Source organism: Xyrauchen texanus, chromosome 20 (assembly GCF_025860055.1).
Source record: "Xyrauchen texanus isolate HMW12.3.18 chromosome 20, RBS_HiC_50CHRs, whole genome shotgun sequence".
Lineage (NCBI taxonomy): Eukaryota > Metazoa > Chordata > Actinopteri > Cypriniformes > Catostomidae > Xyrauchen > Xyrauchen texanus.
This window is the reverse complement of record NC_068295.1, coordinates 38977096-38990103: the sequence shown is the minus strand read 5'-3', so window position 1 is coordinate 38990103 and position 13008 is coordinate 38977096. Positions and strand designations below refer to the sequence as shown.

Below are 13008 nucleotides of genomic sequence, written 5' to 3'. Positions count from 1 at the left end.
CACTCCCTGACGATCCAACCAGGCGATCCAGGCAATTTAAACTGTCAGTAGATTGCTGCTGCTCGCTATAGAGCCGCATGAGAATGTGAATGCCACTTCAAAGTAAAATCACTTCATGGTGCGCTACTGGTAAATGTCATATTCCCTGTGAACTGTATGTGCAATTTGTTTGATTCTGTATTTTTGGAGAAAATGTGATCGCTAATGTGGACATGCAATCCATAGTTGCTGGACTACTTTGTGTACTGTTATTTCCTTCTTCCTAATATGTTAACATTTCTTCATGTGCAAATAAATTACACAATGTGATGACCAAACAGAAATCATAATAAACTGCTGCTATCTATAATTAAATAAAAAAAAATCGGATTAATTTTTTACATATTTTAGTGCGTAATTGAGTAAATATAGTGCTAAATAATAGTTTATAAATTTGTTATCAATGTTTTGTTTATTTTATTTACTATATTAAATTGTGTGATATGTCAGCATTGCATCGGCCTATCGGCCATCCTGGTCTCTAGGTATCTACATCGGCCCGAATGCTTCGGTACCTCTTGCCAGATGGCAGGAGGGTGAAGAGTTTGTGTGAGGGGTGTGTGGGGTCATCCACAATGCTGGTTTATTTGTGGATGCAGCGTTTTAAGTAAATGTCTTTGCTTGAGGGAAGAGAGACCCCAATGATCTTCTCAGCTGTTCTCACTATCCACTGCAGGGCTTTGTGGTCTGAAACGGTGCAAGTCCCAAACCAGCCAGTGATGCAGCTGCTCAGGATGCTCTCAATAGTCCCTCTATAGAATGTAGTGAGGATGGGGGTGGGAGATGTGCTTTTCTCAGCCTTTGAAGAAAGTAGAGACGCTGCTGGGCTTTCTTGGTAATAGAGCTGGTGTTGAGGGACCAGGTGAGGTTCTCCTCCAGATGAACACCAAGGAAGTAGGTGCTTTTGATGATTTCCACAGTGGAGCCATCGATGTTCAATGTTCACTATGTGCTCTCTTGAAGTCAATAACCATCTCTTTTGTTTAGACAGGTTGTTGGTTCTACACCAGTCCGTTAGCCGCTGCACCTCCTCTCTGTATGCATCAGGAAGACTCATCCTTCTTCCTGATGAGACCCACCACGGTCGTGTCATCTGCAAACTTGATGATGTGGTTTGTGCTGTGCATTGCTGCACAGTCGTGAACAGCAGTGGACTGAGCACACAGCCCAGGGGGGCCCAGTGCTCAGTGTGGTGGTGGTGGAGATGCTGTTCCCAATCCGGACTGACTGAGGTCCCCAGTCAGTCAGTCCAGGATCCAGTTGCAGAGGGAGGTGTCCAGTCCCAGCAGGTTCAGCTTTCCAATCAGGTGCTGAGGAATGATTGTGTTGAATGCTGAGCTGAATTCTTTGAACAGCATTCGAACATATGAGTCCTTTTTTCTAGGTGGGTGAGGGCCAGATGGAGGGTGGTAGTCATTGAGGCAGGACACTGAAGACTTCTTTGGCATGGGGATGATGGTGGTGGCCTTGAAGCATGTTGGAACGACGGTGCTGCTCAGAGAGATGTTGAAGATGTCAGTAAGAATATCTGCCAGCTGGTCTGCACATCCTCTGAGCACCCTGCCAGGAATGTTGTCTGATCCAGCAGCCTTCCGTGGGTTGACTCTATGTAGTGTTTTCCTCACATCAGACATGGTAAGACAGATCACCTGGTCGTTGGGAGGAGGGGTGGTCTTCTTCGCCACCACGTCGTTCTGCGCCTCAAACCGAGCATAGAAGTCGTTCAGCGCATCTGGAAGGGAGGCATCTTTGTCTCAGGCAACTGATGTTGTCCTGTAGTTGGTTATGGTCTGGATTCCCTGCCACATGCGCCGCGTGTCGCCGCTGTCCTGGAAGTGACTGTGGATTATCTGGGCATGTGTGCGCTTTGCCACTCTGATGGCCCAGGACAGTTTGGCCCTCGCTGTTCTTAGGGCAGCCTTGTTGCCTTGCTTGTTGAGTCTCGGGTCCTCAGCAGGGCACGCACCTCCGCAGTCATCCACGGCTTCTGGTTGGAGTGTGTGGTGAAGGTCTTGGAGAAGGAGACATCATCAATGCACTTGCTGATGTAGCTGGTCACTGATGCTGTGTATTCCTCCAAGTTGGTAGAGTCACCATGTGTTGCAGCTTTCCTGAACATGTTCCAGGCAGTACACTTTAAACACACAAGCCACCACCGCGAGTCTTACCGCACATTGCTGCATTTCTGTCGGCACAAAACGAGGCGAGCCCGTCTAACTGAATGCCGGCGTCCGGCATAGTTTGCTGAAGTCGGATGTAGTCCAGTTTATTGTCCAGGGAGCAAACATTTGAGAGCAGGATAGACAGGAGAGCCAGCCATCTAGGGTTTGTTTTTAGCCTAGCATGGACCCCCAACCTCTTGCCGCGCTTCCGCTTCCTCACACACCGCTTACGATGTCCCCTCTCATGGCCACCGGCATCAGATGACACAGAGGACTGGATGCCTGGTCTCTGCAGCAAGCAGAGGTTGCGTAGCTTCTCCTGCGGATAATCATGCAGCTTGGTTGTTGCATGAATCTTATATTTAATATGCCTGGCAATGGTAAACACGAACACCAGTTGCTCCGATCTCCATGTGCTGTAAAAGTCAGGCTAACTAACAAAAATAGCACCATTTTGGATCCGGAGCGCCCGCTGCGTGCTACCGCACCGCCATCTTGGATCTAAGATGGCCAGATAATTCCAAAGGGTTCACATAATTGTATCTTGCCATTGTATGTACTAGTGTCAATGTAAATAATAATAGTTAACAATTTATTAATCTGGAGTGGTTTGCATGGAGTGTGATCATTGTACATTTACATTTACTTACATTGCAGTTTGTTTACCCTCCGCCTAGAGTGTAGGGTAATCACTTTTAAAAATACCTTTGAACATACTATGCTACTTTTATAATTATTCTCTGTTTACAAGTTTGGTGATAAGCAACAAAAAAAAAAAAAAGAAAGAAAGAAAGAAAAAAGAAAGAGTGCACCATTAAATTGTGAGTAGCTTGAAGTTTTGGAAGATACAGTTTCTTGGTCATGTAGGCCTATCCAGTGCGTGCAACATTGTGCCTATGTAGTATATAAGTGTGGTTCTCTCAGCTCTGTTAAGCACAGTTTATCAAGTTTACATCCATTCCACAGGTTTCCCTGCAGAATCAGTACATAAATGAATAACCCCCCCTCTAATTTGTTTATCTTTAAGGAGTAATGCAGTAATACACATATTTTCAGAAGTTCCTCAGTACTGGTTATCACAGGTTGTCTATCCATTACTAGGGCTTAAGCTATAGGGCAGGTATGACATAGTCACTGACACTGATAAATATCTCCACAAATACTCTTCATTGACCTTTATAGCCTCATATTTTTACACTCAGCGCTGCCAATAATCCTGTCTGTGTCCTATGTGGTAGATTTTTAGTTGTTGCTTCTGTCATGCACAGTCGAACACCCAAGCTTTTAGCCTCTACCCATTATGAAAATAATAAAGAGATAACACACACCAACGTACCAGCACTCAGATGATTTAGTCTTCACTGTCTGATCCTTCTCAATACTCCCTCCTCCACACCTGAAATACTAATCAGTTTTACTAAAATGCCTGTCAGAGGCAATGGCAATTCCAGTAACCATTCCACTCGGTTTTCATGATATGTTAATTGCTGACCATTTTAGCGGCACTACAATAAAGTTAGTTTGTGCAATGAATGTCAAGCCCAGGCAAATTAACCATGCATGTATAAAGGTATGTACATTTTCCAATATCTTGTTATTGACTTTCCTGGTCCAATAAATGTTGGCAGTTAAGTGAACTGCTTGGTGCACAATACAATGATCTGGTGTCATTAGTGTATACAATTCCCAATGAATTGTGACTACTTTCGTGTTGTCATTGGCGAGAGCTATTTCTGTGCGTTTGATGTGAATAATGTTTGATGTGTAATGATTTTTTCTTTTCTTCTTAAAACAGCAGTGTGTTTCAAAGTGTCATTAAAAATTGCTTTTTTATTTCTTTTGGCAATTATTCAGCTCAATTGTTATTCAAACGATGCCTTGTTCCAGTGATCTTTTCAAATAAAGTCCTTGTTGCTGTTGTAAAACTTTTGTTTGAGAGATAATGGGAATACATGTAAAGCTATCTTCCCATTGACAAGGTGCCTGTAAAGTGTTTACTGCTCCCTACAGGGTATATTTACAAAAATGTATATGAATAATTTTCAGACAATAAATATTGAAATAGTGTCATCTTATTTCACTCTTTGTTTAGATGATCATGGTTTTAAACAAGCATTTTTCATAGTTTAATATTGAAATTATGGGTTTAGGACACGGTTAAAACAGTAAAATCTTTACATAAAAGGCATTTTAAAAGTACCAATTATAAATGACAAAGGCAAATCCATTTGCTAGATCTGACCAAGCACAATAGAAAAATTACTTTGGCTGTACTGTACGTGTTTTGAAATTTGTAGAGATCCTTCAGATCTAATTCCTTTCCGAAAATGACCTCATTTCCTATATGGACTGAACAAGAGTAAATATGAGCCTTTAGGGTTGATGTATGTGTCTTTCTTTGCAGCACCATGTGGTGGGCAGTATTCTGGATCAGAGGGGGTGGTATTATCCCCAAATTACCCCCTCAACTACACTACAGGACAGACCTGCTCATACTACATTACAGTGTCTGGAGAATTTGGTGAGTATACAAAGTATACAAGTTTATGATATATTGTCATAATGCAATATACGTTGTTTAAAATATGTTTCATTTACGCATTTGCTGTGCTGCCTTCAGTTTATGAGATTTTTTTGTGATACTGTAATACAATAATGAGAACCTAAGAAGAATCACTATTCTGAATAATGGAAATTACAAATAAAATAAAAGCACATATGAACACATATGCAGTATTTGAAATTTGTGGGGTAATATGTGCTTGTTTGTAATGAAAAAGTTTCTTCATTTTTCTCTATGACAAAATTTATTTTATTATTTATTATTGTATTTATTTATAATTTTTTGGGGGGGTGAAATGTGACCTAGATCTCTACAGATGAATAGAATACAATAGAATAGAACAGAACAGAAATGTAAATTAATAAGACATTATATAAATTAATAAATCATAATTATAAAAATATAATAAAATTAATAAGATATAACATAATTTTTTTGTTCTTGACAGATTTCGTGACATTCACTTTAATATGCCAGTATAAGCAGAAGCATAATTTGACATAAATAGTTCAAATGTATTTTTTTTGCCTGTGCTTTATGTCCACAACACATTTCAACACACCCAGAACTTAATAAATCCATTCCAAACCCTAACAGTTCTTTCATAACAAATACTCCTCTTAAACAACATCATTGAATTAAGTATTTTCACCCAGATCTACACAGGGCGGTGTAAGTACAGATTTAAAACTTAAAGTTTCCAGAAGGAGTGTCTGATAATCAACAGAAATCCTCTCAAACTGAGATTTCCGGAGCCACTAGCAGCCCTTCAGCTTTTTTGTACTGTTTTAATTACATAGCAGATAATAGAGTCATCTGTGTGGCCCGGGTGACCCTCTCCACCACCCCTCCCTGCTTAGCGGCCTCTCACACAAGCACCTGACATGCACAGCGCATGGCTCTGTGATTTCCCTGGTTTCTCATCCCCTACCGAGTGAACCATGTGTCCTTTCTGGCAAGGAAACAAGTTAAATCACAGCTTCATCACTGGTCTCAGTTCAGTGGGAACGGACACCAGACCTGTATCATACAAGTGATGCGTATATTACAGCAGTGGTTCTTATAGTGTGGGGCGTGCTCATGTTGAAGACTGCCCCGTTCTCAAATCTCTTTCACTTCCACACATTTAAAAAACAAATGTGTGAAAGCAATACACGCAAGAACCAATGTGTGCAATTTCTTCCTCCCCACCTTTTTGTCCTCAAGCAATGTTTATACTTTCGTCTGGCACTGTGGCGCATCCTTTTAACAGCCTGAGGCATTTATAGTTAATGTGTCAGGGATGTTCATTACGTCAATCGCGATCGACCAGTCGAATGCAAGAGAACCACTGGTCCATCTAATTAACAGGTCAAAGGGGATAGGGAGTAGAGAGAGAAATCTCACAAATAATGAGAATCTTAAAGGTTTTTTATTTTTTTCTCGGTTTTGTTGCCCTGCTGAGTCTGACAGCCTTGAAAGGGACCTTACTGACAGCCAGCTTGTGTGCATGCATGCTTCATGTGCGTGTGTTCTCAGAGAGCCTAAATGGTCAAATACACTTACAAATTCCATCAAAAAGCCTGGTTTCAATGTAAACCCGGTCCATTATAGAGGTCTGCTCGGACCTTAAAATGAAACCTGGCCCAAACAATACCATCAGATTTTAAGCTTATCTTAATCTTATTTCTTCTCCTAGCAAGTACTGTTGCAATGGGCTATATATAATGTAAGCATACTAGCAACATTTGCAACAGTACTGAAACAGTAAACATACACAGTTTTATCAAGGCATGGCAGCCCCTCATTTCAATAGAGCAAAAGAGAAAAAAACCATTGCCTTACCGTTTATTTGTCTGGAATAATATGAAACAATGTAACAGTCCCCAGTATGCAGCCTAAACTTGTTCAGAATGTTGACTTTTTTAACTGCACTTAAAACAATCTAGATGCAGCTCAAAGTATAAAACCAGAGTGCAGTGTCTCAACATGCTTTTTGACAATTTGAAGTTCTTTTTAGCTTGAAATGGTGTTTAAATATGCCGGTCCTGCATGAGACACTGAAGAAAAAGCGAGACACGTTGCAAATGTCAAAGACATTTATTCAGCATGTGTTTTAACAATGGCAAAACTGAACAGATGCGTGCAAAAACACGTTCTGTTTTTCTGCAGACCACCTGGGATTGATTCCACCTTTGGCAGAACTTGAAATTTGTGTGTAAGCTTCTACATTTCAACATAACTCCTGCAGCAGTATCATTTATTTTAGTAAATGTACTCAATCTTTATATATATATATATATATATGTTGTAATTGTACAGGAATTTTGGGCTACATTTTTTCTTGTTTCAAAAGGGATGTGATAAAAAAGAGAACCAATGCATTACAGGAAGAGTTCATGAAGAAAAGGCACTAGGCCCTTACAAAAATGTGTACAGCGATATGATCAGGTTTTTGAAGATTTAAAAGGCCCTGGACAGATAGGGGGCCAAGCAGAAACTTTTCCTGCATGATGATGATAAATGACCCTTCGCCCAGCTAAGCTAAAATGTAGACTGCTCTTTCTTGATAGCAAAAGATTATGTAGTGTATTTGATCCCCTTGAGACATTCAGTGGATTTTTCCAAAAGCACATTTGCACCTAAATTTGCTTCCCATTTGTACATGGATGCGTCATAAACCAGGCTTGACTGGATTGTGTGGAGATTCTGTTTCCATGGAAACCTGGAAACAATCATGTTCACAAAGAGAAGCAGGTTCTGATCCCATGGAAACCAGAATGTAATCGTGTTTACTCCGATATTGGTGTTTTGGTCCCATGAAAACCAGGAAGTTACCATGTTCATTCAGTACATTTTTACTACAATATAAGGAAGTAATTAACTTTGTTCCGATATGCAGATTGTGGTCCCATGGAAACCAGGAAGTTATCACGTTAATTCTGAGATGTGCGTTCTGGTCCCATGGAAACCAGGAAGTAATAACACTCACTCTGAAATGTGGGTTTTGGTCCCATGGAAACTGGGAAGTGACCATGTTCATTACAAGATGCAGATTCTGGTCCCATGGAAACCAGCAAGTAATCACGTAATCCGGTTCACTCCAAGATGTGTGTTCTGGTCGATAGGAAACCAAGAATGAAGATACTGTAGTAACCCGCTCAATGCTTCTCATTTTGTCTCCTTAGTGGTGTTTGGGCAATTTGCCTATTTCCAGACAGCCATGAACGACTCTGTTGAGCTGTTTGATGGCCCCAATCATAATTCCAGACTGCTAAGCTCCCTGGCTGGCTCTCATTCCGGTAAGTGATAGCTTTACATTTCCCTTAGTTTTGTTGCTTTGAGTTTGCATCGAAATGCACAAAACCCTTTGACAAAACAAATAGGCAAGTATGGCTTTTTAAATCAGTGCAAGTGACAATGAAGCGTAGCGCAATTGAGCAGCGAACGAGGCCTCAAGTGAGGTTTAATGGCTCCTTTCTGAGGGGAAATGTTTGCTAATAGATTTGTATTTGGCTTTTATTGTTTCACTTTTCAAATGTATTCACAGACATTCAGTAAGCTCTCAGCCAACCTCAGGTAGATGTTCAAGTCACTTTTGGTATTAAATATTTACTGTATTTTATGGACATGTTCCACTAATGTTTGACAGCTAGGATGTATCATTATACCTGAACAGGATTGGTTGTTTTATGGTTGTCTTGTAGTTTTTTGTAAAATTTCTTGCTTAAAACGTTTATGTGTAAAATATATATGGCTTAAGTAATATGTTTCACCCATTGATTCCAGACTCAATTCTTCTCTGTTTCCCTATAAAACGCAAATGTTATCCTTGCGGCTAGCCCATGAATTATTGTTGGTATTATCATGTGAAAGGTAATAAAGTGTCCTGAAAAAGAAAATCACAGCTAATACCAGGGGCTTTGCTGGATTGATGGCGGTCATTGGACACAAACTGTTTGTATGGCATTTTTATACCCTTCATGGTCTGCTCTGCAACACTATTCCCATGGGAAGTGCTGTAAATACATATAATTTCTATGTCAACTTTTTGAGCGGTGAGAATAAAAAAGAAAAAGAAAGCTGTGTGAGAAATCCTGAAAGGCCACTTAATTTGTAGTTTGGTGTTTCAGACTACATGCTCAACCCTTGTGTTCACCATCTACTGTATATCAGCACTGCCCTCAATACTCTGATGTGTTGTGGTTATCCATTCATATACGAATCAGTGTTTTCAACAAATCATTCTCATTCATTTCAATGTTTTCCATTGTGAACGACTTGTTTAATGAATCAGCTGAGTCAATGACTCACTCATAACATAACAGACGCCTGTTTGTCGCCACCTACTGGTGTAAAGATCTAATGTCCAGAAATAGTCACTGAACGAAAATCTAAATGAAAGATGTATCTATTCTCACCACAATTTGGAAAGCCACACACACAGAGAAGCAGAGTGAAACAAATAGTGAACCGTCCTAGTGCTGTTATACTAAATATGAGCACTTTTGGGACACTGCTCGTCCAATTAGATTCGAGGACAGGCAATAACTGTTGTGTAGCCTTATTTAGCTTCAGCGTGAATGTGACCTTTTTGGGATCATATGCTCAATGTTTTGCTTAAAGGCAAGTCAGTTGTTTGGTTTGGGATTTACCTTCCGCATCTACAAACATTCCAAAGACAGCATGAGTATTTCATTTGGTATCCATCAGTTTTAGTCCCATTGTTGCTGACTTCTGCTCCTTCCCTGTCCCGGAGGCTGATCGAGTTATTAAACCATTCGTCATGTACACTGCCTTAAGACTACAGTTTGTTACAGCACATTTGTTTTCACGAGCAACTCTTGAGAAACTGCGAGACTTTAACGTCTGTGTCTTATTGCAGGGGAAACCTTGCCCTTGGCCACCTCCAACCAAATCATGCTGAGGTTCAGCGTGAAAAGCGGCCCGTCCGCCAAAGGTTTCCATTTTGTTTACCAAGGTAAGCACATACTCAACTTTCAATCAATAACAGGTCATCGTGCAGAGCTAAGGCTTTGTTTTTAATCTTCAAATCCCAAACTTTAAGTGCTTTCTCAGTTAGCCTTTGGTGTTGCGCTGTAGAAATAATCGGCTCTGGTGTTTATAGGTGTTTCTTCAACCATGGGAACTTTTGGCCATGTGGACTTACAAATAAATAAATCAGACACTCCCTAATACACACTTTCACACTGGTGAAAATTACATAAAAGCTTATTTCATAGCTAGCATTTAATGTTTACTAAATACAAAAAATTATGTTTTACACTTCTTATATAATTTGACAAAATTTCAGCTTGATTGGAAATGACACTCAATACAAATATTCGATTCAGAATTGATATTTATGTAAATGTTTTATTGAATGTCAGTGTTTTATTCACACATCAGTCAAAATTTGTGTTCATTTAGACATAATAAATATTGAAATTAATTATGTTAATCTTTGTTTAGATTTTTAGGTGTCCAAAGCGCCAAAGGTACTTGAACCCTATTGTATTTGTACTGATTTGTCTTTTTTTTTTAACACGTTTTAGAGACCAAATTTGGCAGGATGGTCTCCAATCCCCCCAAACACACACATCTGACCCTAGATGGCGCTGTGATGCGCACTTGTATGTTTTTGATAATATCTTCACAACCATATGAGCTAAAAAAACATTTTTATTTAGTCTATACATTTTTCCTGCAATTTTTTCCTGTATTACTTTTTCAAACTCTTCCTAGAGTGCTTGTCTAAAACACTTAACCTTGCATGTATCATCTAAATATCTTTGTCAAATATGTAGTGTATATACAGGTGCTGGTCATATAATTAGAATATCATCAAAAAGTTGATTTATTTCAGTAATTCCATTCAAAAAGTGAAACTTGGATAATGTATACATTCATTCCACACAGACTGATATATTTCAAGTATTCATTCCTTTTAATTTATGATTATAACTGCCAACTAATGAAAAACCCCAAAATCAGTATCTCAGAAAATTAGAATATTGTGAAAATGTTCAATATTGAAGACACCGGGTGCCACACTCTAATCAGCTAATTAACTCAAAACACCTGCAAAGGCCTTTAAATGGTCTCTCAGTCTAGTTCTGTAGGCTACACAATCATGGGGAAGACTGCTGACTTGACAGCTGTCCAAAAGACGACCATTGACACCTTGCACAAGGAGGGCAAGACACAAGGTCATTGCTGAAGAGGCTGGCTGTTCACAGAGCTCTGTGTCCAAGCACATTAATAGAGAGGCGAAGGGAAGGAAAAGATGTGGTAGAAAAAAAGTGTACAAGCAATAGGGATAACCGCACCCTGGAGAGGATTGTGAAACAAAACCCATTCAAAAATGTGGGGGAGATTCACAAAGAGTGGACTGCAACTGGAGTCAGTGCTTCAAGAACCACCACGCACAGACAGATGCAAGACATGGGTTTCAGCTGTCGCATTCCTTGTGTCAAGCCACTCTTGACCAAGACACAGTGTCAGAAGCTATATTTATAGTTTTCGAAAATATTTGTATTTTTTGCCTGCTTAATTTTTTATTTGAGATAAAATATTAACTTTATTAACTTTATTAGCTTTTCATATTTTAATATCAAAAGTCTGAGTCTGGCACAAATGTAAAACAATAAAATCTATACAAAAGGCATTTGAAAAGCAGCACATTAAAAGTTAAAAAAAAAAGTTTTTATGTGACCTTCATATAACAGAAAAAAAGAGTTGAAGTCTGTTAGTTTTAATTAAAATCAACCCCTGGGACATTAGAGTGTCTGTAGCTGAAGAAACATTCCTATAGGGTTTGCAGTCAAATCATGGCTTTCTAAGTGTAGAGGCCGGTGTGCCGAACAGTATTCAGGAGCCCGCTTACTGTGGGAAAACGCCTTTATATTTCACCCAGAGAACTTCACAATGTCATAACCAATACACAGTAGAGTCAAATGAGGAAGGGACTCGTTTTTGATCTAATTTGTTAATCATTTAGCTCCAAGTAAAGCCGAATGGGAGAATGATTTCTGTTGAAGCTGAATGAAGTTGTTCTCAATGGTATTTTGAGAATTGCCTCCCCATGCGATTTTACACTTATAGAATTATTATTATTATTATTATTATTATTATTATTTTACTTTTTAGCAGATGATGAGAACAGGCACCACAGTCTTAGTTTGATTTCTGTGCCATTTAAATTTATCCAAAAATGAAAATGGTGTCATTATTTATTTTATAAAAAATACAAATAATTTCAGGGATCTAAACTCCTCACCTTTCTGAGAAATTCACCGTCTTGAAAGCATAATCGGTCACTTTTGTGATTGTGAAGAGCAATGATTAATGTGCAAAATTGAGTAATATTTATACGTGTTAATGGTCATCACATGACTCGTGTCAGCGCTGCAGAATACATTGAAGTCTATGAAGTGATGTCACACCAAAGTGTTTTTCACACACATGTTTTATCTTCACTAATAATGTCTTTGAGAGTACTAAGCAACAAGAAATATTTAAAAACTGTCCAAATTTGTGAAGAGACTGAATGTCTGATAATTTATTTTAATTAAATATTACCTTATCGTTTATGAATATCAGAGACCCCAGTTATTGAACTAATTTAAATTCACCAAGAAACACTTCGACCTAAACATAAACGAGTCCTTTTATTACTTTCTGCTATCAAAGCAACTGCAAGCTTTTTTTCTCTCTTCCAAATACATGTTTTCAATGTTTAATGTGCACACGTCCCGCTTTTTTACGTGGCAAACTCATAAAATCACCCCCCTGTGACGCTTTCTGCAACTCTTGTCATGTGGAGGGCAATGATGCGCTTGACACGGTGTTCAGCCTCCAGAACCAAATTAAAACTGCCACGAGAAGTCGTCTGTCCGAGGCAAAGACGCAAATCTAATGACAATTGCCTCCGCATCAGTCTCTCTTGATGCGTTTGATTACGCACAGGCGAGCAACAGTTTAAGTCGATGCGGACCAGGAGGAAGGTTTGAGTTGTCGATTGAGTTCTGTTCAGTTCATATTTTATGTGTTTTGATAATATTTTAATCATATTTGCTTTTGTAATATTGCGTTGTTCATATTTTAGTGGCCTCCGCTGTCTCTGCGGGGAAAAACATTCATCTGTTTCATGTCTCTGTTGTTCATCTGTATAAATAAATCATCTGCTATATACTCGTCCTGTAAATTCATGATTAATTTAAAAATATATGAAATGTCTTATTATTAAAATATGAAAATTTAAAT

General features: G+C 39.0%; 1 protein-coding gene across 1 annotated transcript in view; it reads left to right on the top strand.

Annotated features, from left to right (window-relative positions):
• LOC127660590 (CUB and sushi domain-containing protein 1-like) overlaps positions 1-13008 on the top strand; it is a 524643-nt gene that overhangs the window by 372576 nt on the left and 139059 nt on the right. The window contains exons 30-32 of the mRNA XM_052150909.1: positions 4606-4722; positions 7932-8045; positions 9629-9724. Of these exons, the coding sequence (XP_052006869.1) occupies positions 4606-4722; positions 7932-8045; positions 9629-9724 (327 nt within the window). The remainder of the gene's footprint in view (positions 1-4605; positions 4723-7931; positions 8046-9628; positions 9725-13008) is intronic.